At 41.8% G+C, this 25610-nt stretch overlaps 1 protein-coding gene across 7 annotated transcripts in view; it reads right to left on the minus strand.

Annotated features, from left to right (window-relative positions):
- Positions 1-1228: 1228 nt before the first annotated feature.
- The window catches only part of RNF14 (ring finger protein 14), a 40151-nt gene continuing 15769 nt past the window's right edge, over positions 1229-25610 (minus strand). Inside the window, exons 1-9 of one of the 7 annotated variants that reach the window (XM_025852171.2) lie at positions 17869-17892; positions 15315-15490; positions 13761-13930; positions 12549-12700; positions 9284-9811; positions 8178-8406; positions 5270-5442; positions 4178-4308; positions 1229-2651 (exon numbers count right to left, since the gene is read on the minus strand). In XM_025852171.2, coding sequence (XP_025707956.1) covers positions 2594-2651; positions 4178-4308; positions 5270-5442; positions 8178-8406; positions 9284-9811; positions 12549-12700; positions 13761-13914 — 1425 coding nt within the window. In that variant the 5' untranslated portion in view covers positions 13915-13930; positions 15315-15490; positions 17869-17892 and the 3' untranslated portion in view covers positions 1229-2593. The other 6 variants (XM_025852170.2, XM_073905538.1, XM_025852175.2 and 3 more) reach the window with 6 other exon arrangements.

Consider the following 25610-nt stretch of genomic DNA (forward strand, 5'->3'; position numbering starts at 1 on the left):
ACTATAATTTTGAGCACGATGAACTGGCAGTCTGTACAGGGACCCTTGGCTCTCTCGCTCTCATCAAAAGGACACATGAGGTTCATGTCAATGTAGGACAAATCTTGGCCCACTTGTTTAAAAAAAAAAAAAAAAGGCCTTCATGAAATTAAGCTAAGTATAAAACTCTTTATTCTGGAGCGCCTGGGTGGCTCAGTCGTTAAGCGCCTCCCTTCGGCTCGGGTCATGATCCCAGGGTCCTGGGATCGAGCCCCACATCGGGCTCCCTGCTCTGCGGGAAGCCTGCTTCTCCCTCTCCCACTCTCCCTGCTCTGTCTTCTTTTTAAAAAAATCTTATTTTGCTACCAAGCCATTCACCAAACCATAAGGAAAGACAACTTTTCCCAAAAAGCTGTGTCTCTGTCAAGTAAATAAATAAAATCTTTAAAAAACAAAAAAATTCTTTGTTCTTTCATATAGTTTCTTGATACGCCAACCTTCCACAAACTCAGGTATTTGATAGGGCATTCAGGGGGTTATCCCGATTTTTCATTTTACTCAGAGACAAAAATACTCTACCCAAAATTACACCATCTTAAAATTACCTCGTAACTCATGCCTCAAAATTAAGACTTTACAAGCCCTATTGTCTTTGTTAAAATTGCAAGGTGAAGATTTTGTACCTAAGGAAAAAAGGATGAAACATTCAAATGAACAAACAAGTCTGAGACTAACCACTTGCTGTGTTTTTTAAAATCATAAAGAGAAACCTCCCATTTCTTTCACAAAACTTCATGATGAAGCTTTCTTTCCTACTTCCACTATATCATCAACATAATGTACAAAAGCCTAAAATAAAATAACCTCTATCAAATACCAACTAGTCCATGAACTGAGGAGCTTCTGAATGGCTACTACTAAAAAAATCTCCACTGAATTCCTATTCAATCACAGAGCCACTCTTCTTAGGTGTATACTGTATAATTATTTTAATTTCCATTTCTTGTATTCAACTTATTCTTTAACTTTAGTTCTTCTATAAAATGTGCAAAATGAAAGCTCATGAGCCATATGGTTCAAACAAAATATGGGCACTAAAACCTAAATTCAGTCACGAGTCTGGATAAGAGAGGAGGTGCTATTCTATGACTTCTTTCTGCTCACTTTAAGAATATGTGTTACACGCCATACAGTTTTTTAAAATGTGATCAGTTGCCTTGGAGACAGAATAGCAGGAACTCTGCTCTGATTATAAGACAATTTTTAAATTACTTTTATTTTAAGATTAAGCAGCCTCATTGACAATCCAGAAACAGTCTTCGCTGACTCTGGATATACACACACACATAAAATGGTTAAAAGTGATTCCCCAATTTTCAATGACAATTTGGGAAAAAAGAACATGTTCATAGCTGAAGCTGTATGCCTCTGTCTTCTTTTTCAAACAATCTTATTTTGCTACCAAGCCATTCACCAAACCATAAGGAAAGACAATTTTTCAAAAAGCCATCAAAACCCAGAAACAGGGATCTAGGAATTAAAATTATCCCCCCAAACAGTGCTGTTACAAAAAAGGGTAGGAAGCCAAATTTCCGTAGCTCATTAGAGAAGACCTTTAAAAAGTATACAGAAAATGAGGACTGGAACTACAATGGTGTGGAGTTCAAAATGGAGGTAATTCAAGAACGTACAGCTTGTTCAGCTTGGGAATATACTTGGCTTTTTCTTACTCCAGCAGAAATAAAAATATGAGCTGCTGGAGTTAATATTAAAATTGTCCTTCCAGATGGAAGGTAGGGTAAGAGTGAAGGGAGAGAAGGTAGAACAAAAGGTAGCAAAGACAAGTCATTTTGAATCTAGGCTCTATGGCCCAGAAGAGCTGAATGGGACTAACATTCTTCTGGGCCAGTATCATTATATTCTAGACTTGGCTCAAAACCAGTGGACTGCACACCACTAATAAATACCACGTGACCCACAGTGTTTGTGGCATTAAAAATATTTTTTAAATTATCTATAAATTTCTATTCTGAAAAGCAGTAGATCAAAATGACACTGGGCCATCCAATCAGTTAGAGTAAAGGGCTTCCTCCAAAGAAAACTAACTTGGCAGAAACGTAGGTTCAAAGGAATGTAACACGGAGTTAATGAGATCAGGCTCTCAGTACAATTTTAATAAGGCTTCCTTCTACCCAGCCCAGTTATAAGGAGTAGTACTGAGGGGACTCCCACACAATGCCTTAGAGGGATGCTTTCAGATAAAAAGGACTATAATTTTAATGCTTTACTCCTCTCCTCACCTAAAGCTTGGGGAAGAAAATAAATATTTACTTTTTAACTATTCAGAGCTTCGGGCACACTGTAGTATTTAATATTCTCTAGTTTTCATTTTCTGAACCTTTGGCTTATAATTTTCTCTATGTTACACTGAAAAACATAAGAATGTGCCTTGATCAGTAGTACCACACGAAAATATAAACCTTGTTCTTCCACATCTTCTACAAAGGAAGAGTGAATTAACAGTACCCTAAATATCCTGCAAAGTTATTTTGTGTACGCGACAAAAGATTAGGGCAAACCATTCCACTTCCTTATCTTGAGTAGGAGGAGTTAATTAGTCTTCAATCTCATCTTCCCAAATATCTCCATTAACATCCACAGCATGGAACAACCTGGAAGCATAAAATAAGGTACATTTGTAGGCACTTGGGAAAAATTTAGTATCATCTCTTTCCTTCTCCCAAAATTACTTTCTGTACTCTTCTGAAAACATCTTTGTGTATCTTTTCCTTTCCTTTAATCACTACACTGGGGAGGGCTGAAATCCGGCTCCCTCTGAACAAGCTGTCTTAAAGTTTACAAGAATAGCCCTTTTCAGATCCAGACAACCTCTCTAGGGCCAAGGATTAACAATAATTGGAAGTGGGTTTCAAAAAACTGATACTCAATGTACACAGTAAATGGAATTAAGCCAGGATTGGGGAAGTCAGGCAATCTAGAAAGGGAACTCTTCCAAACCACCATAACTCTATTACATGTGAATCACTCTACTCTCTGCTTCACTGTCCTTGTACTCTCCTCTGGTATAATGTTTCATAGCTGCCAACTTGTTTTCCTTCCCTATGTTACCTAAAATTTATGCAATTTTCAACACTAGATTTACAATGATTCACAGAGCTTGTTTCTTCAACTTCTCTTATACTTTAGTAACACCAATGACTGTAGATACTAGACAGATGCCTCTTCACAAAGGTCATCAACTGATGCTGAAGTCAGAGCTGCTGAAAAACAAGATATTCACACACCCCAGAGATTACTTACTAACAACAAAAAAGAAAACTTACATTTACGATGGAGCAAACAATAGAATTGAGCAGCATACTAACGTGGGACAGCCTGACATTATGGACCTAATGTGATACAATATGAAGTACACAAGTATTTTTGTCAAAAATGTTACTCGAAATCTATTCAAACTCAGTCTAGATCTAACTTCCAATTTACAGGAAATAGGACAGAAAAACTAAAAGACAACAGGGAGGAGCAAAAGTCTAGAAAGTAAGATGTTCTCTACAGGACAAGTGGTCTGGCCTCTCTCAAATGTCAACGTTCCCCTCAACACATATGAAAAAAGGCGGGCAAAACTCTTCTATATTAAGAGACTGAAGAGACAGAACCAAATGAAATGTTTGAACTTGATTATATCCTGGTTTGGTTTTAAAAACAGCTTTAAAAGATTTTTTAGGGATAACTGGGAAGTTTGAAAACATGTTTATTAGATGATAGTATGCCATCATTGTTCAATTTAAGTACTGTTGTTACGTAGAAGAATTTTCTTATCTTAGGAGACAATGTGGAAGTATTTAGAGATAAAGCATCCTATCTCCAACTTAGGATCAAGTATTAGAAAACAAATATGACAAGATACTATCACTTGTTCATTTTGGTAGACGGTATCCTACTAATCATACTCTTTCAACTTTTACCTCTTCTGTATGCTTAAAAATTTTCACTATAAAAAGTTGAGGATAAAAAAGCAAATTTCCAGATAGCATATCTTTCATCATAAACTCACTTTCAAGAAAATATAAAAGACCGTATATGTGTAAGAAAATATGTAAGAGAATTCTCTAAGCAAAGTGGTCTACAAATGAGTACTAAAAACTGCTGCTGAGACCAGAGGATGGTGTATACATACCGGTTAAAACACGGGGAAGCAGGATCAGTGAAATGTTTATAAGGGTTTGCTCTAGAGAGAGAACCCATGCAAATCCAGCAGAAATACTGCATACAGCCAGTACATGTCATCTTGTTACAGCCATCTAATTTCTGGTGGAAAAGAAAGAGAATAGTATCAAGGCTATAAAAGCAAAAGAGAAAAGCACATGCCAAAAAGACTGAGTACAACCTTCTCCTAGTCATCTCCTTTCTCCCCATGCAGGGCTGAGATATACAGGTAACACACTGTAACTATTAAATGCTTTCCTCTGTTGCAAGTAAAATACAGAAAATATTTAGCAGGGGTACCTACAACTAGATACTTCCCCAAATCTTTTCTGTTTAACAGTAGACACAAACCAAACATGTACATTATAAGCCCCAATGTGTAAATTAATATTAAAATGTCTGGACTTAATATGTGTGACTTGAAACTTTTTACACAAATCTAAGTAAACATTTGGTACCAAGTCCTCCACTGTAATATAGGGCTGAAGCATGTCTGACGTGGTTAAACAGAAGGCCAGCTTCCTTAACAGAGTAACTGGGGAATCACCACCAGTTACAGTTCAGACATAATGGACTGGAATAGGAGAATCAAATGCAAAGATAAATTCCAACTTTAAAACATAATTACGATTTTATCAAGACGCAATAGACTTAAATGTCTATTTTGGCTCAGATTAATAGGAAAATGTCTTCACTTCCTAAATTTATACTTCTTAAGCAGGTGTGTTAAGTTCCAGATACATAGTTCTAAGAAGTCAGGCTTGATTTTTGTTTTATCATGTAGATGAGTTAAGAGTTAACTGTAGCTCTACGAGGGCTTTCTCATAACCCATTCAATTTTGTTATGGATAAAATGTGTGAACAATTTGCAATCTATGAAAGCATTTTAAAAAGGTAAGTCTATATACATTGAAGATCAATAACAATATTTACTAGTGAATATGCATTTTACAAGTAAGAAGGTTTAATAAATGTGTTTTCTTAGTCATAAAATTAATAGGCTTCTTAAGGCAATCCTAATAAGCCTGTAAGTCTGTCTGCCAAGTCCGGCCCAAACCTTTACCTCTATGGGAGTCCCACAGCACGGGCAGCTCTTTGAGTTCTTTTCTAGCCATTCCTTGCTTTCCATCTCTTCCAGTGCCTTCTGAATCACCCTCTTACCATACCTCTGTTCCAAAAATCTTTTATTGGCCTCATCTGCTTGCAGGTACTCATTTCGTAAGTCCATTAATTTCTCTGGAAAGTGAAATGGAAAATTAACTTTGATACAACTTTGCAAAGCTGACTAAAAACCATTAAAAAAATGGTCATAACCTTTGATTATTCAATAATGCTATTGCTGGAACTATAATCATGAGGAAAGAATCCAAAGTACAGTTATATGCATTGAGATGCCTATAACAATGGAAAACAAATTAAATGTCCAGCCACATGTGAAAGAGCCATTTAATGACATACTTAGTTATTAAAAACTTATGAGATGGCTACAACTCAATTAAAATACTCATTACAGAATCCAGAAAAAGGCAGATGTAGGTTATGACTAGGTAAAAATGACACACGTACAAATGACAAAGAATGTATAAGAACACTCCAGCTAGAGAAGGTGAACTTGTGCAAGGTGTTCGAATAAGAGGTCATCTTTTTTGTTGATTCTGACTTATTAATGTTGGCACATTTGGGCAACTAGTAGCATACAGTTAAAGACTGACTTAGCTAAAAGACACAAAGGTTGAAAGAGACACTGATTTTCCACGAAGTCAGCATCATTCATCATTTGACAATAACAAGGCCTAAAAGTAAACGAAAGCATCTTTGGCTCAAGAGCAAAGACCGTTCAATTCTGTAGATAAAAAAAAAAAGTCAGTGACTAAAATTTACCACCCACAGGTACTGCAAAAGTTCCTCCTGTCAAACTTTCCCCTGATATTCTTCAATCTCACTGCACTGTTCCATCACTTAACTCAGATGGAACAGGCAGCCATTCACAAGGGCTTTACTTGTAGACAAAGGCTTTTGTTCACATTCTATCACCTTAATTTTTCAACACGATTAACTGAAGACCTCTCTCAAGAGTGCTGTAGTTGTTTTATTAGTTTACTCTCCTCGTACTATTTAGACGTCTGACTCCCTTTTTATGCCACGGATCTTTTGGGGAAGATTTCTTTCTCTGTACTGTGCACTCCCATGGCTCCATCACCTCTATTTAGATGGAGCACACATGTATCTTTTTATCCTGTCATTTTTATCCTTCTAAAAATTCAAAGCATTTTTGTGTTCCCAGATTTCTTAAGGACAAAGATTATTGCTCTAACATTCTCAAAATAATTGTTAGTAGTTCATATATTTCATATAGTAGTATCTGATATGTACAGATATATACAGATACAGATAGATACAGAAAGAGATTCTTAATTTTGCTAAAGCCCCCAAGCTTCTTTGATTTCTTCCACAAATGCCATGAAACACCTGAGACATACGTACTTCATCCTCTCAACGATAAGGTTACAGAAGTCTAAAGCAATTCTCCACCCCATCTGCCCATACCCACTACAAGACTCTGCTCTGGGCAACTGAAGAATCAGTTAAGGTTACTCTGTTGGAGGTAGTAACACTGCTAATAGGCGTAGTTAGTAACTATCGTAATAATGACATTAACGGTTACCATTTTGCATTTTACATAGATTAGCCTGTTGTTCTCAAACTATCCATGGTAAAGGACCAGTTTTTTCCCCCACCACTCTGCCAAGGACCAAAACTTATGCAAAATACAATCAAATGAATTATTAGAAAAATTATACAAAGACAAGAAACATAAGTTTAAATTTTTATGAGATCTGACATAAAATTACTCTGTGAAATCGCTGTAACTTTCTAGCCCTGACTCTCCATTTCTTTATTTATCTTGTCACAGACCAGTGTTAAGAACAATACGAGCGGGGCGCCTGGGTGGCTCAGTCGTTAAGCGTCTGCCTTCAGCTCAGGTCATGATCCCGGGGTCCTGGGATCGAGCCCCGATCCGGGTTCCCGGCTCAGCGGGAAGCCTGCTTCTCCCTCTCCCACTCCCCCTGCTTGTGTTCCCTCACTCGCTGTGTCTCTCTCTGTCAAATAAATAAATAAAATCTTAAAAAAACCCCAAAAATACAAGCTTCAAGTAGCACTATGATAGTTTATTTATCCTTAAAATAACCCTGTGAAATAGCTATTATCATTACCCCTGTTAGTATAAGAAAGACTAAGCTATCAAAGTCCAGTTAAACTGAGGTCAGAGGCCTGATTTCTCAATCCCTGTTTAGATCAGAATTATAAATAGGTTTCACCTCCTTGGCCGCTTCAATAAATGCTTCTGAAGCACTGAAGGTTGAGGAAGATTCTGAGGCGTTCCTGGACTCAATGATAAAGAACTTGATGGCTGATCAGACATACATGCCATGGAAACAAGGGTGGCAGCTAAGACGGTCTTGCATCGGCCAACCAGGAGCTGCATTATCCCATGTTCATAGATAGAAACTACCTTGCCATTCCTTCTCTGTCATGTTCCCCTCCCCCCACCCCCGCCAGCCAACTCCATGGCTTGTTTCCTTAGTTCCTTCAAGTCTTTATTCAAACCACTTTACCACTGAGGTCTTCCCTTTATTTCCCTAAGTAAAATCCCAAGCCACTTCAGAACATTTCATATCCTGTCCCTGATTTACTTTTTTTTTTTCCTCCATAGCACTTACGAGCATCTAATATTCTTATTTTGTTTGCCTGTCTCCGCCATTAAAATTTAAGTTCCATGAGGGTATTTGGTTACTACCCTATCTCCAGAGCCCAGGACAGTAACTGAAACAAAAATATCTGTTGAATGAACAATTCCATATCGCACAATTTAATTTCTTGGGGCGGGTGTGTGTGTGTGTGTGTGCGTGTGTGTGTGTGCGCGCACGCACAGAGGACAGGAGGATGGAGTTCACACAGTGACAACTCACCTGCAGTCACCTTACATGGAGAGACCCCGTGGTAAGTCAATCTGCACAAGGTACAGAAGGCAAAATTGCAACTGGAGCAGATGCCCATGGTGCAGCCGGGCTCCTGCATCACAGGCAACTGGCAGCACGGGCGGGGACAGTACACCACATCTGCCATCAGGTCCAAGGTGGACTGGAGGAGAAGGCGGTCGTAACGGGCAAATAACTCTGTTTCCACTAGCTCTTTGACCTGGAGGGAAATAGAGAACACACTAATGTGAGCATTTCCCAACCAGTTCTGATTCTGAGGAGATCCTTAAAATGCTGGTGCCAAGTAGATGCACATGAACTAGAACTCTCTCTCTTACTTCAAAATCAAACCAAATGTGGCCAAGTCTATACCTTGACTGAGATGGTGGCTACATGGGTATACACATGTGTCAAAGCTGAGCGAACTGCACACTTTAAATGGGTACATTTATGGGTTAATAAAGATTTAAAAAAAAAAAAAAGGTCAAACCAAGGATGCTGTCCCTGATTCTGTTCACCATTCCAAGGAATATGCCCTTCGGATCCCAACCTCACACAAAGGCAGGCTAGTGATTCTCCAAGGTTGATGGGATCCCAGCAGATAAAGTAAATCATCAGAACACGTTATAATTACTTTTCTGACACTCATCCCTGCCAAGAACTGCTCATGCCGAGGCCAGCAGAGGAAGCACTTACATTTGCTTCAACAATTGAGTAAGACCAAGGCATTCTTTTTTTTAAAGATTTTATTTATTTAACAGAGAGAGACACAGTGAGAGAGGGAACACAAGCAGGGGGAGTGGGAGAGGGAGAGGGAGAAGCAGGCTTCCCGCAGAGCAGGGAGCCCGATGCGGGGCTCGATCCCAGGACCCCGGGATCATGACCTGAGTCGAAGGCAGACGCTTAACGACTGAGCCATCTGGGCGCCCCTAGACCAAGGTATTCTTGATCGATACCTTGGTATCCATGAAACTACTTGCGGGCTGGCTCTAAGGCCTCAGCCTGCCCCGAGGAGCCCTATCAAAGAAGTTCCTGAGAAGATGTCTCCCTTTGTGAAAGAGAATCAGGAAGCGGCTATCAGCAGAGCAGAGGATTACCTGACCAGGAGTGGCCGCCGAAGGGCACTTGGGTTCTGGGCAGTTGAGGCACTGAACTTGGCCGTCTCTGATCTGGATTTCAAAGTAGTCCTTTAGACAGGCTTTGCAGTACACATGCCTGCACTCCAAGAAGTACATGCACTCACTACCCAGCTTCTCACAGAAACAGATATTGCACAGGAACAATTTACTGTTAAAGCATTTTATCTGCCGAGCTTGATCAAAGTCCAAGATTTCCTGGATCAGACTGGACAACGATTCCACATCCTGTACAGCTCTCTCATCCACAGCCTCCTCTTGATCTGCATCCGATCCAGCAGCTCCTCCAAAATCTAGCTCTGTGCTGGCAGAGGCCTGAGCCGTCCTTCTCTGAACCTTTTTCTGAGAACCCATCTTGAGCTCAAACGGAGAGACAATATTCAGGTATGCTAGGGTCTCTTCCTTAAGGAACTGCATCCAAGCAAACAGGACCACACTGCCACGGTGTTCTTCCCACAGGTTGTCTAAATGCTTGCAGAGGGCAGAGAGCTAGGAGAGAGCACAGGAGGGCGCCGGTGAGTGTGGAAAGGTGAGGGTACTGTCAACTCCTCATTTCTCTGGAAATCTTTTTAACTTCTAAGCTAAGCCCTTACAACTCCTCACGTGATCTTAGTGGAGCACTTCTTACACTATCCAACAACGTGAGTCACCGCAGAACACACAGTCAGAAGCTAAAAGCAGCAACCTGAAACTGAGAGAAATGGCAACACTGTAGGTTTACATAGGAGCCACTGAAATGGAGGATTTTGTCTATGTTTGTTGTTGTGGGATTGCTACCTATCTCACGCAGGAGAAAGAGACGGAGCTCTAAAATGAACTACTTCTACTCCTTTGGAGTCCTACTCCTGCAGGTAGCCTGCACCATGGTTAGGAGGAGAGCAGTTTAAAAACATCGTCCAAGTTATTAACTCTAACTTTTTCAGTCCCATCAAAAGGCCAACTCATGTGAAAGAATCACTAACAGAATCCAACCTCAGAATCCTCATCAGTCAGATTCACAAGCTGGTCTTAACTAAGCAATCTGGGCTTACATGAGATCCTGGTTAACGGAGGGAGACAGACTGATACGGAACCTGGACGTGATTATAAGCCCTCAACGTGGTTTCACACCTCCTAGGCTAAGCAACCAAAGTTTAAACTACTTTGACTTTTCCTCTTTAAAGGTGGTTTGTTCAATATGAAAGGGAAATATAAGAGGATTTTCCATTAGAAATGTAAAATATTGGTAAGTAGAGCTCAGGAATTATAATCAGCTTTCTTTTTAGCTAAACATAAAAAAATAAGCCTTCCAGATGCAGACAAATTGTGTAAATTTAAATAACAAGTGAAAAAGGACCACATTTTCTATTCCTTGCTCTACATAGTGCCATTCACTAAACCCTACATAGGCACAAACATAAACACTTCCTGAACTTAAAAACTTATTATGTTAAATACCACGCAAAATGCTTTCTCACATTTACATGAATATGCTTCCAAGATCAATCATACTTCTGAGAAACCTGCTGAAATGTGTAAAATTTAATAAATACTAAAAGGGGAGCTCTGAGTGCTATTTGAGCCACCGAGTCCAATGAAGAAGCCATTCTCCTCCATCTTCTTTTCCAGCCTCTCTCAGGTGAGGCAGCTGGGGCGCACACAAATGTGAGGTCGGGGGAATTGAAAAAGGAAAAGAGTAAGAGAGAGACTGTGTTTGTATATATAGTGGGAGAAGTATAATGGAGAATACTATGAGGCTAACCTCACTTCCCTTCTCTGTACCAACCCCAATCCAGGGAAAGACAGGACTATGCGTCAGCTTCTCTATCAACAGGTGAGATTCACAATGACAAGGAATCAGGGCCCGGCAAACAACAAGAATTGAACCAAGAAGGAATATGAGGCCAATTAAAATGTCGATCATATGCACAAGAATTTATTTGATAGAGAATCCTATTGTAATTTCGGCTGTAACACATAAAATAATGAACAACTCTCTTCCCCCCACACTCCCAAAAGACAGCAGTATGTCGATGCTACTTGGCCGGAATCTGAAACTGCAACCACACTCGCAGTGAATCGGTCCTTGTTCTGTGCCTGTGTGAATGCATGTGCACACAGGCATGGATATAAAGTATCAGGAGCTCTCTGGAGAAATGAGATTATCCGTATCTAAATAATTCAGTCAACTCTCTGTGATCTAAATGTCAAACAGCCTTGATATTCTTGGACAAATAATCCATTGTCTTGCATATATTTCCTCTGGCACAGTTATCAGCATGTTAGGCAATATTCCTTTTTTATTCGACATGTGTTATCCTTTTTTAAAATTAAATTTTGTTTTTCAACCATAGGCTCAATTTTACAAAAGGACTCTCATCTGAAAGATTAGACTGGCCAGTGGGATAGAATGAAAACTCCATGGATCAAAAGGGAAAAACCGACAAGCTGTTCCTTGAGGTCAAGTAACTCTGACAGCTTTTGTCTTAATATACATCAGCCTATCAATCTTCATCATGACTTCTAGAAGTAGCTGCTATTGATCCATTATGTATCCCAGAGTACTTTCTATTAGCTTCAAGTCATATTTACGTCTCAATCAAGAGCCGAGGTTGTTACTAGAAAAGGCTATGTAAGCTGGAGGAAATGAAGGCTTCATAATACGAGGTTCATGAGAGAGGAGATGTAGGAATCATACACATTTCTATTTGTGTGCATTTACATCCACGGGAGACCAGTCAACAATTATTTGTCACTAATACACAGATCTCTAAAAATAAAAGCACTTACTACGTTTACTTAGGAACTGAGTTTATTCTAACTACATCAGCTCAATTTTAGCCCTCCTAATTACAGTTAAATCTTTCATTAGGAATGGCTAAGAAACTAAGAATAAAAAGTAATACCAACATCTAAGGAAAATGAGGAGGACCTTATCCTCTCTATTACAACGCAGACTAAATGGGAAAACAGCAAGATAGGGAAAAACATACATACTTGATTAAAAATTATCCCTACTGCAATTCATAGTGATTAGTCACCCTCGTCACTGCCATTCCTTTCTACAACACCCAACATTTTCAGTTCATTAACAGTAGGATTCATGAAGGCGAGGGGAAAGAATTACAAAATCAAAGCCATCTGTTCTTCATGCACTGAATTCAAGATCATCAAGGTAGTCTTCAATTAAAGATGATTTTTCAAAGTTTCTAAAAATGGATAAGAGAAATTAAGTTTCGGGTCTAACCTGAGTTGGTGACAGCCATTTGCCACTAAGTGTGAATGAAGGTGGGGAGGAGGATGGATAATCTGGTGGCAGTTCAAAGTTCAGCACAAGTGGAGGCAGAGAGCAAATGGTGTATTCAAAGCCACCATTCTGGAGACACTCATTTGAATTGCCTGAACCAAAAACAAAGATTAGAAAGAATCAGCTGGTCAACACTTGAGTGTCCATTACCGTTGAGCGGTGCTCAAGAAAGACTAATGCTTTAGTTGAGGGGATAAAAACCCTCCCCCAAAGCACTTTCTATTTCCTAATGTTCACTTCGTAGCCGCCACCTTAAAAAAGAAAATCCTGTAAGCCCTTGAGAAATCTACTAAGCACCGTGAAATTTCTAATGAAGACACATAACTTATTCTCGTATACACTCTTGAATACAATTCCTAACACTAACTAATAAGCAAGTAATACACCAATGTTTTCTTGTTGTTGTTGTTTTACAGGTGATTACAGACACAGTCTAGAGAAAAGGACTTTTATTTCTATTAAAGAGCCATGACCTACTTAGAGCGGCATGTGCCAACTATCCATGAATCATAGCTGGGAGAATTTGTGCCAACACAATGATCTCAGGCTTGAGGGCAAGATACAGTACACAACACTCTCACAATCAAAGTTTCATTTTAAATGATCACACTTACTTTCTTTACTCAATGCCTTTATAGTAGAAACTTTTTGAGAAAGTGTGCACCAAAGTCTTCTGTGAGTTTGTATCAAAAGCAGCAGTTTTGGTTTTTTTCTGAAGCAAAAGGTCACAGAGTAACAGCATATGTCACAGGTTTATGGTAGTTGAAATGATTCTGGAAACCAAATAGTATTAACAACCACCATGGTACTTTAAAACCTTCTAAGCGTTTTCACATACATTATGTCATTTTCTCTTTTATTATCCCTATTTAACAGCCAATGATTCATAGCTGATAAACTGCTAGTTAAGACGATTAGAATGCATGAAATATGCAGGATAATATCCCAATTCAGTGGTCAAAAGGCGAATCAAATTGAGAACTATTTACCCTCAGTCCAATTTTCAATTAAAATAGAAACATGCATTCAATCTGTAATACTACCATCTACCACTAATGCCTATAAACACAAGATGGCAAATAATTTAGGGAACACTAAGAAATTGAGAATAACATTTAGAAAAATCTGTTCAAGAGAATCTTATTAACTAACCGCTCACAAATATCTTGAAATTTTGTGGCAGGTCCAAATAGATCCTGGTTTCTCCACCTTGCACAGACTCTGCTTTTCTAAATTCATCTCCATCATAAATACTCGCCAGGGCCAGCAATTCATCCTCCTGAGCTTCTCGATCTTCTGACGACATTTAATTTTCTGAGGAGCTGAAGACAATCATTCAAATTAGTTAAGAATAGAAAAGGCACAGAGTTTGGAAAAGTCTAGTGGCACCAAAAAAAAAAAAAAAAGGTAAAGTTCTTCACAAACAACTGCAAAGAATCAAATTTCCCACTTTTCTGCTAAACTAGAAATGATAAGGCCTATCTAGTATTCCAGTAGCTTTGCAATAGTAATGGCTTTTTCAAAAATGATGGTTGCGGTGCTTCTAATTGCTGACTTCATCAGTTAGGTATCACTGATTTACGGGAAAAAAGCATAATTTAAAAAAAATTTTTAAAAAGGACCAAACATTGGGGCACCTGGGTGACGTAGTCAGTTAAGCTTCTGACTCTTGGTTTCGGCTCAGGTAGTGATCCCAGGGTCGTGGGACTGAGCCCTGTATCAGGCTCCAATGTCAGCTTGGAGTCTGCTTGAGTTTCTCCCTCCCTCACTGCCTGTCCCTCCTGCTCAAGCTCTGTCTCTCTAAAATAACAAATAAATCTTAAAAAAAAAAAAAGACAAATCACAAATTATTTTGACTTGCCCACCAAACCAGCAAAGTGCCTTGCTCACAGAAGGATTAAGTATATGTGATATACTTCCTAAAAAATCAATAAATTTTTTAAATGCACAGAAATCTCTAGGGCAGGTTTTCTTAACCTCAGTACTATTGACACTTTGGAACAAATAATTCTTTGTGGCGGGAGGCTGTCCTGTGCCCTATAGGGTATGTACCAACATCCCTGGCTTCAACCTACTAGATGTTAACAGCATGCCTCCCCCTCAACATAGCCAAATGTGCCCCCCCCAGGGGTGCAGCGTGGGGACTGAGGTGAGAACACCCTGTTCTAGAGAACGTTACAGAGACAGATACTATAGGAGAGGGTTAGATATTGAGAGGCTAGCAAAGGAACATTCAATTTTTCAGATACAACACTTCATCAAAACAATAAGATTTACCATTATTTTAGGCAAAACTAAGAATGAAAATATGCTGCAATTACAATGTGAAATCGATGCTTTTTAAGCGCATCAACTAAAAGATGCACCACAATTTCAGATAATGTATATGTAGAAAAATATGTAATGAGAATCTATGAAAATTACTTTATTAAGGCAAAAACAAATTACCATTCTGTCAATTAAAATACTGGACTATAACTGGATTTGCAAATGCCCCCTCTCAACTAAAAATTTTTTATTTGAAATGTGCACAGCTGAAAAGTTAGGACATTATAAAAGGTGACACTACAAAATTTGAACAAGTTCATTTAAAATGACTCCGTTTTCAAAATATATTTTTTTGCCAGATGATCTTGATTCTGCTTAAGCGGCATCCCTATCCCAAACAGAACACAGTGACATGTTCCAGTTGAGGTGAGTTAGTACCTGTTAATAACAACCAGAAGAAAAAGATATTAACAATGCGGTCTGCTTTTCAGTTCAGAATTTGGAATTTATGCAAATCCCATTTATCCTCCAGAAGGTGGAGATGAGACTGTTGAAGTTGGATAAAAGGCCAAGATCTGGAACTCATGCTAGATATACTATAGAAATCCTGCCATCTGCAGAAAAAAAATACAAAAGATGGTTAGGACACTCTCCAAATTTAAATTCTGAATTTCTGTTATTACCACTTAAGTCAAACACATCCTAACACACAGTCAATGCCAATCTACAGCTGCATATTACTTTCTCTAGGAGAGCCTAACTGAGCCACGTGGTTAAAGGGGTATTTGCAGGTCCCCAGCAATGAGACAAGCCTTATCTGACTGCCTTCAGCCCTGGGAGGAGCCAAGGTGGAATACCAAGGTCATATGCGAGGTGAGCACACCAAGTCCCATAACAAACATCTAAACATCTTCTTGGGTTTGTTTTTGTTTTTGTTTCTTCTTTCCTCTTCAGCTTCTTCTCTTTCTTCATTTCCTATCCCCCTTCCAGTTTTTCCTCTCACCTACTAATGAATCAACCCTGCTAGGGACACTCAACATTAGGTCAATTTAACCATGACAGCAAGATATTTAAAACAAAACAACAAAAGGGTGCACATGCATGCACACATACATACTTTTAAGTTCTATTCTGGAAGTTTTAGAGCCAGACTTCTCAACTGGGAGTAAGGGGGAAGGGGAGGGTAGTCTACAGATGGATTACGGAGAGACCTAAGAACACTATGAAGTTATATGCAAAAACATTATATGAAACGGTAATTTTTAAACCAGATTCTCAGATGTGTGACTCCCAAATAAGCTAAGAATGAAATTCAGAATCATTTACATTTATGGAGCACCTACTCTATATTGCATTAGGTCCTTTCACATTATTTTATTTAATCTTAAACAATTTTACCAGACTTAGTGTGTGATGATAACATGATTAAGTTTCTGTTTCTTCCTGTTTGAACAGTTATAAATGGGGTGAAAGATGAATTCATGATTCTGGTTTAGGTTAGTGTTCTCCATCTTGTCTGCACATTAGAATCACCTGGAGAACTGCGTTTTAAAGTGTCAATACCCAGGCCATATTCTAGAGCAATTAAATCAAGCATTAATAGTTACCCAAGCTCTCCAGGTGATTCTTAAGTGCAGCTAGGATTGAGAAGCTCTACTCCAAGCAGTGTTTCCCGTAAACAGCTCCTCATAACCTACCTCACCAGACCCCTGCTTCTAAAGCTGTCACCTGGTCCCAGTCCCTTAATTCACATGGCAGACCCACACTTCATTTTCATTTTATCCACTCAGCCTTCAAGAGACACGTCCAAAGGCCCCATTCTATGTAGAAATTTTACATGTCGTCCTTAAAAATGCAGCCAATTTTTTTTTTTTTACTGTAACTTTCCTATGACATTATCACATCCCACTTTGCATTATAGCAGTTTCTGAGCTTGCACCGCCAGACTGCATTAGCTCCTTAAGGGCAAGTATCACATCTTATGCATCTGTGCGTTGTTCTCACCATCTAGCAGTGCCTTGTGTTTGACACTGGGGAAAAAAAAAATGGAACTGAATGGGTGTGAGATGCAGTGTGCTGAAAATTGGGGGCCAGAATCTTAAGGTTCAGTGACTGCTCTGCCACATCCCACTAGAAGCAGGATTCACAATAACACCAAGAAAAGTAACACTTACTGGGCTCTTAAGCCCGTGTCAGGCATTGTGCTAAGCCCTTTAAATGCATTAACTCCTGTTAGATTCCCACAACTCCATGAAGCAAGTCCTCTTACTGCTTCCATTACACAGATGAGAAAAACGACAGTTTAAGTCCCTTTCGGGCCCAAGGTCACACCGCTAAGAGATAACTAAATCTGGGTTCAGACCACTGTTTCTTCATCTGTAACCCAGCAACAAGAATACACCCCGGCGCCATCAGATGAGAGAGAGACATATTAGCCTTTGCAAACGGGAGACCGCTACACCAGGGAGGGAAGCCCTCCTCCGCCGGGTTTCCCTTCCGCCTGGGAAAATCCAACTCATTCTCCCAGGCCACGCCGTGCAAACTGCAGAGCTGGGGTCAGCCCTGGCTCCGGAATCAGCACGCCGCCATGGGTGTCTCCCCCGCTCACCACCAGACGTGCCGAGTCGTTGGTCCGTGCGACTCACCTACAACCTGGGGGCAAGCCCCAGCCTCGCTACCTGCCCCAGCCCTTGGACACAGAGGGCGCTGTACGAACGTGGGAGGTGTGAGCCGGCCCCGGGCGTCCCCAACGAGCAGGGCCTGGACCTTCCCCTTCCTCCTCTGGACGCCCCAGGTGGGGTGGGATCTCAGCCCGGCCCGGCTGGGGACGCCCCGTCCAGGATTTGGGGGGCTCGGGCCCACTGAGCAGTCCCGGCCCGGCCGCTCTTCTCTGCCTCGCGTGCCCGGAGCGCGGTCCCCACCGTACCTTCCGGCCACCCCGCCGTGCCGGGCCCGAAGGTTCCGCCCTTCGCCCTAGCCCTGGTGCCCTCACCACCACCGCCGCGCCGGCCTACGGACGCCGGGCTCCAACCTGCGCTCGGCACCGCCTCTTCCGTGTTTGGAGCTGTCAGCTGAGCCGGGCGGATCCGGCTGGGGCGGCCCGGATTGGGGAGGGCTTCGCGCAGCCGCCGTGACCGCCCCGGGCCCTCGGCCGCCCCCTGAAGGCTTACAGGCGGCGCTGCCGGCGCGGTCACCGGCACCGCCCTGCACACCCCGCTCTGGAAATTAAGTTTGCGTGTGGGTCAGTTGATACATACGCAGATTCTGTGCCCAGGGGGCTCCTTTCCGTAGTTCTGGGATGGGCCCGGGAATTAAAATTTTTGCCAATCCCTAGAGGTGAACGGGAGGCAGTGGTCTATCCAAGACAGCCACTCCCGTAACAATCCCACACCTGCTCCTCCAGGTAGACTAAGAAAGCCTCCCCCATCCCAGTTTCTTTCTCAGAAATGCTGCCGGTCTTTGTAGGACCTCCTCTATGAAAGCATTTACCCATTGTTCATATTATAACAGTAATAACTACCACGTTTATGGAGCAGTTAGGATGCTTCAAGCACGTTGCTAAGTGCTTTATGTACATTTTCTCTTTATCTTCACCATAACCTTACGATTTTAGGTACTATTTGTTATTCCCACTTTATTAACGAGGAAATTGAAACGTAGAGATGTTCAGGAACTTACCAAAGGGTACATGATTATTGAGAGGCTGAGCAGGAATTAAAATTACATGCCCCCTACCTCACATCATATGCATAAATTAACTCAAAATGGATCAAAGACCTAAATGTAAGAGCTAAAACTGTAAAACTCTTAGAAGAAAATGTGGGAGTAAATCTTCATGAATTTGGATTAGGCAACAGTTTCTTAGATATGAAACCAAAAGTACAAGCAAAAGAAAAAAATAGATAAATTGGACTCAACACAATTCAAAACGTTTGTGCTTCAAATACACTATCAAGAAACTGAAAAGACAACCTACAGAATAGGAGTACCTGCAAATCATTTATCTGATATTCAGGATATATAAAGAACTCCTGTAACTCAACAATAAAAAAGACCAAAAAACCCCAATTTTAAATATTTTGAAGTTTTAGCCATGGTGTGGCATGGGCAAAGCATCTGAATAGACGGTTCTCCAAAGAAGATATATACAAATGGTCCAGAAGCACATGAAAAGATGCTCAACATCATTAGTCATCAGGGAAATGCAGATCAAAACCACAAGGAGAAACCACAAAAGACAGATAATAACAAGTATTGGTGAGACTGGGGGAAATTGGAACCCTCATACACTTCTGGGAATGTAAAATGGTGTAGCTGCTCTGGAACACGGTTTGACAGTTCCTCAAAAAGTTAAACATAGAGTTACAGTAAGACCCAGCAATTCTACTCCTAGGTGTATACCCAAGAGAGTTGAAAACGTATGTTCACACAAAAACTTGTATACGAATACACAACTACATTTGTACATTTGTAGTATACATAAATATTCACTACAGCAGCAGTATTCACAATAGCCAAAATGTAGAAGCAACCCAAATGTCCATCACTGGATAAATGGATAAACAAAATGTGGTGCATCCATACAATGAAATATTATTCTGCCATGAAAAAGGAATGAAGTACTGATAAATGCTGCAACATGGATGAACCTTACAAACATTATGCTAAGTGAAAGAAGTCAGACACAAAAGGCCACATATCATATAATTCCAGTTATGTGAAATGTCCAGAACAGGCAAATCCATAGGGACAAAAGCAGATGTGTGGTCGCTGGGGGCTGAGGCAGGAGTGCATGGGAAGTGACTGCTAATGGATATGGGGTGACTTTTGGGGGATGAAAATCCTGTGGAATTAGATAGTGGTGAGGGTTGCACAATTTTGCGACTATGCTAAAAACCACTGGGCTGTACACTTTTCATGGGTGAATTTTATGATATGGGAATTATATCTCAATAAGAAAAATTTTAGGTAGTCAGCACTTAAGTGGGTTGCTGAAATGTTGGTTCTGGTTCCTGGAAACCATCAAACTAATGTGCCCCTAATGACCTAATAAGCTCCTGTGTCCTCTTTATCATATTCTTCTCCCCCAAGAAAAGCAACTTGCAGAGGTAGGCCTCTAATCCAAGCCTACAGGATTCTAAAGGTCTTTACCACCACTGCCTTCCAGGCAGGATTGGCTTCATGGTCAGCCACCTGTGTAGTCCCACAGGGCCCTGTTCTCAGGAAGCCCTCAGGTTTAGAAGGGCCCTGCTCTTGGTCTAATGCTCTCCTACGGCCATCTTGAAATTCTTAATCTTCCAACAGGAAGCTCTCCATTTTCACTTTGCACTGGGCTCCACAAATTATGTGGCTGGTCCTGCACCCGGGAGAGAAGAAAAATCAAGTGGGTAAATCAGGGCATTGAAGGGGCTTACCTGACTGCCACAGAGGGAAAACCACTGAGATGCAAATAATCACTCGTAATTTTCCATACTGTCACAGGCCATATCCAAACCAGAAACATACTCCTTAAAGACGCAAAGATGGAAGAAGAGTTTCTGAAGCCATTCGCTAAAATCATTATTCATGTTAGGCAAAGGAAGTAAAACCAAGAGCAAAATGTATGGCAGCCCTACCTCTGGGTGTTCACAGGTGAGACCATGTATCCTGCCAGTGACCTCCCAGATGCAAAAAGTGAGGGAGCCTAAGAACCAGCTCGGGAAATTCTCACAAATCGGAGCAGGAGGTGAATTATGACATCATGTCATGACCTCATGTCAGAGGTCACAGGATGGAGGGAATAGAAGAGAGAATTTCAAAGCAGTGTTAATAATTTGGACTGAATATTTAGAGTCCAGTTTTGAGGCCAGGAATGGATAAAGAGAGTTTTCTAATAAATTTTAGTTTTAGACTCCATAAAAATAAGAGACTTTTGTGTCTTCAGTTTTATGTGCCCGTAGAGTTTTTTAAATTGAGGTTTCTCCATGTGCCCGGCCCTCCACTGTGTTAAGCACTTAACATGCATTATCTCATTTATTTGTTTATTTTAAGTTTTTTTTTTTTAAGATTTATTTCTTTATTTGAGAGAGAGAGAGAGCGCGCCTGTGAGTGGGGGGAGGGGCAGAGGGAGAGACTCTCAAGCAGACTCCCCACTGAGAGCAGAGCCCAACATGGGGCTCGATCTCACAACCCATGAGATCATGACCTGAGCTGAAACCAAGAGTCAGACGCTCAAATGACGGAGCCACACAGACGCTCCATGCATTATCTCCTTTAAATGCCCAGGTATTTAGCTGGGCGGAGGCAATTTTGTCTCCCCATTTTACAGATGAGGAAACTGAGGCACTAAGGAGTGAGGCGATTTGGCTGATGTCATACAGGGATGACATACAGGATAAGGACCAGCTCTTCGTTAGGATGACGCTCTCCTACAGACTCTAAGAGAATTGGGTTTGTTGGAGCAGAAATACAGAGGGAACAAAAGAGTTCTTGTCTTAAGAATTAAAGGGAAGGGGCGCCTGGGTGGCTCAGTCGTTACGCGTCTGCCTTCGGCTCAGGTCATGGTCCCGGGGTCCCGGGATCGAGCCCCGCATCGGGCTCCCTGTGGCGAGGGGTTTGCTTCTCCCTCTCCCTCTGCTCCTCCCCCAACTCATGCTCTCTCTATCTCTCTCTCTCTCACCCTCTCTCTCTCTCAGATTAAAAAAAAAAAAAAGAATTAAAGGGGAAAACCTGAAGGAAGTTCGGATTGGATTTTGTGACGCAAGGATAGGTGAGTATGAGAATACAGGGGGAAAGAAAGACTCACCCCCGTCACCGGTCCCCAAGCACAGTAGATGACGGAGCCTCAGGCCAGAAGCGGATGGAATGTGTGACCTAGAACAGAGGTCAGGACTCATGCATGGCTGGGCCATTGAGTAGAGGAGCAGGAGTGAGTCCGAATATGCTGGTGAGTGGAGGGGCCAGCAGGCTTTTATCAGTGCCTGTATTTGTCATCCGTCACCGGGGCATGCAATGGCTGTTCCAGAGACTGCTGAGCTCATCCCACCTGCCCCAGTGTTAACAGTCTCCTTTTCAGTGGCTACCATTCCTGAACAGCCCTGAAACTAGCCTTGACAACAGATGGGTAGCAGTGTGGAAGGAAAAGCCCTGCCCTAACTCTGGGATAGGTCTGGACAGCGGTGAGCCCCACTCTAAGACAGGAGTATCACTGGATTCCCACTACCATCTTGTCATGTGTGTTCACTCCCCATGTAGATCTTAAAAGGTTTCTAATCATCACATGGGAATCGGAAAAATTGGTTTTTCTTTCCAGTGGGGGCTTCAGGGTCAAAAACAAAGGAGGAGCTACTACCCTAAAAGCACAATTATAACTAACTAAACCTTAAGGGGCTACCCACATGCCAGGCCTTGCTCTAAAGGCTGTGTATTGACTACACTAAACCTTACAGAACCTGAAAACAAATTACCGTCATCATTATCATTCCTATTTTAAAACTAAGGAAACTGGTAACAGAGAAGTGAAGTGACTTTTCACTGTCACACAAATGCTTTGGACCCCGGCAACTGCAGCCCTGAGCCCACATCCTTAACCCCAATGCTCTGCTTAGATCAAGTTAACACTTTGCTTAAGGAAAAACAGTTAATTGGGTGTGTAAGGAGACACTGATCACCTGTGTGACCAGCCTCCCTGGTCAGGGCGCCTCAAACAGTACCTCCGGTCATCCCAGGGTTATATAAAAACAGACCCCTAAAGAGGCTTGGGGTGGCTGACAGCATAAAATGTTTTCTGCGCTTCTGATGCAAGGTAAAATTTGATTTACAGTAACAGGCACAGAATGATCATGTTTATACTTGCAACCTGGCATTTTATTATTATTCCCCTGAATAACAGTGAAAAGAGTTTTGTAACCCCAAGGTAACATGGCTCTGTAAGAAGGAAAAAGGGGTGAGATTTAGCAGCGGCTGCCATCATAAATCAGTGTGTGGCTATTTCTCTCAGAGCTCCAGGCTCAACTCCTGGCTGTCATAAACTTATAAAGGGAAGCCCCATGAGAATTTATGTAACGACGGGAAGACTCATTTTCCTTCCTGCAAGAACCTTTCTGAAGCAAGGCAAGAATTAGGCTGATTAGATCCTATGTGAAGAAAGAAAACCAAACCAGTGCTTCAGAGGAAAGGAAAATGTGGGTCAACTTCAGCTACTTCCCTTGCCGAAAAAATTGACCTTGTAAATAGAAAAGAACATGCTACATTCCACCAGATACATGAGTGACTGGACGACCAAATAAGTTAATGAGTGAGTGTGATCCAGTCTTCCCCAAGGGTGGTTCTGTCAGTGTGAGAACAGTTTGATCCTGGAGTCACCCAGAAATGCTGAATACATAACAAGGCCAATCAACACAGTCAGCTTCTGAATATTCATGCACAGATGATGCTCCCAGTCAATACGTTTGATTTTTGGGTTCACTGATAGATTTTCAAATTCACTGTATAAATCAGAATTCTAAAGAAGGAGGAAAAGGAAGAAGAGGGAGAGGGGGAAAGAAAACAGAAAAACAGAAGAGAAACTCGTGTTGAGAGTATATATTACTTCTGAGTAGGATGGCCCGGTAAAAATACGCTAAAAAAAATTGTCATTGTTTACCTAAATTCAAATTTAACCGGCACCTGTATTTTTATTTGCTAAATCTGACACCCAACTTCTAGGCTAATAACCCTGTGGAGAAGAGAAGGTTGAGGACAGTATCTGGGGACATGCCTATCCCTAGGAGTCAGAAGGAAGGAAAACCAAAGGAACAGTCTGCAGAAGTATGGGGGGAGAACCAGCTATGCACAGAGCTTCCGCTGAGCAGTGACACAGGCACGAGGGAGAGGTGGCGACCAGGAGGATGCTCAGTAAGAAAGGCCAGATGGCTGTAGAGTTTTGGCCCTTACAAAGTTGCTGGTAGTTCTAAGAAGTTCTAAATCAGTGGCTCTCAACGAGATTGGGGTGGAGATGGGGCACATGTCAGAGTGTCTTGTACATCAGAATTAAAATCCATATGCTGGAAGTGGCCCGCTTTCCCTCCGAGGTTGGGGAGAGAGACAAAACATATGGGTAACCCTTATCAACTCAGAATTTATGTGGTCCGGTTATGGTTACTAAAGGACAAAATAACTTCTGGGTCTCTTCTTGCATTTGTCTTGAAAATCATGAAGGAGATCCATGGTTCGCAATGATTCATTGGCAAGTCCTCATGGTCACGCTACTTCCTTCACAGCCCCCCGCCTTGTTCTCTTGTGAATCCCCTCCATGATCTCCTCAGCCTTCATCAATCCCCCTCTCCTACTTTCCTTTTATTGTGTAGATCAATTAAGCCTCTCTTTCCAGAAAAAACTTCCAATCGACTTCCCCAACTCTGTCCCAAATGAAAGGGGAAGACTTTTCGAATGGAGCTGGCAGTTACAAAATTCTCTTTGGCAGGGTGGAAGAGGGAAAAGTATGCATTTTCTCGCCCTGTCCCTGGTATTTGGATAAGTGATTCTGATATCTGGCCCCTTTTGAGAGCTATCACTCTTAAGCAAGACAACCAAGACACAAAGCCTTTTCATTTCTTGAAAGGTTCTAGTTTTGGGCCGATTTCCACCTACAAAGTACATTTTTCTTTTTGCACTGGGCCCAGAAAGAGGTGTTATCGTGTGGGAGTGGACAACTGTCATCTGTCCCAACAAAGACCACAAAGTGCCACATCAAGAGCAGGTGACCCATCTACCTGAGTCTCCCAGTCAGGATTTGTGGCCAGACCGGCTCCAATTTCAACAGGTCTTGCCAAAGGAAAGAGGCTGACCTTGGGTGGTCCTGTCACCCTCCCAACAAGAATGATCCCGAAGAGGATGAAGCTTCTGAGCTTCACCAAGCAGCCTTGGCGATGGTGACTATGGCAGGTGCTGGGCAGATTCCCAAGGAGCCGGGAGGGTGGGCAGCCAGCTGAGCAGCATGTTCATAGTGTGGGGCATGATCCTAGCCTTCATCCAGTGGACCTGAGAATCCCCCAGGGGTCCGAGTCCCACCTTGCCGGTCTGACCCCTCAAGGATCCCCAGGATGCCAGGCATTTTGAAAAACTCCTGACCTGACTCCACCCCTCCCACTTCATCCCCCAACACTTCCCCATAGCTAAGGGCCCAAGCGTGAATGACGTCAAGGCTGGTGGTGAGCCAGACTTCCAAACACCAGCCCCGATCCTGCCCTCTTTAAAAAAATATTTCAGACTTGAGGGAGGCATCCTTAGCTTTTTCAAACCTATTTCAGAGTACCTGTACAACTTCAAATCTATTTTCAAAACTCAGAGGGACGAAGGCTCTCCCCACAAACTCCGGGGAAAGTTCCATTCACCCCTCGACATGTGGCTGACCCCTGCAGCCAGAAAGGAGGAGAGAAAGTTACTAAGTGGGGACCTCATTCCCAGAGATTATCGCCTAAAAAATCTGGTACCTTGTTTGCTGGCTTTGGATTCTGTCCCCAGTGTGAATAAAACAAACAAACCACAACCATAAAAACTGTCTGTGAAATCTAAATTCAAAAAAATTTTTTTTTGTGGGGCGCCTGGGTGACTCAGTTAAGCAACTGTCTTCAGCTCATGTCATGATCCCTGGGATGGAGCCATGTATCAGGCTCCACGCTCAGCGGGGAGTCTGCTTCCCCCTCTCCCTCTGCTCGTGCGTGCGCGCACGTGTTTCTTATGACCTGGGAGTCCATTTTTTGCATCCATGGTATA

Source organism: Callorhinus ursinus, unplaced genomic scaffold, assembly GCF_003265705.2.
Source record: "Callorhinus ursinus isolate GAN/ISIS: 27379988/994484 unplaced genomic scaffold, GSC_fseal_2.0 scaffold23, whole genome shotgun sequence".
NCBI classification, from domain to species: Eukaryota; Metazoa; Chordata; class Mammalia; order Carnivora; family Otariidae; genus Callorhinus; species Callorhinus ursinus.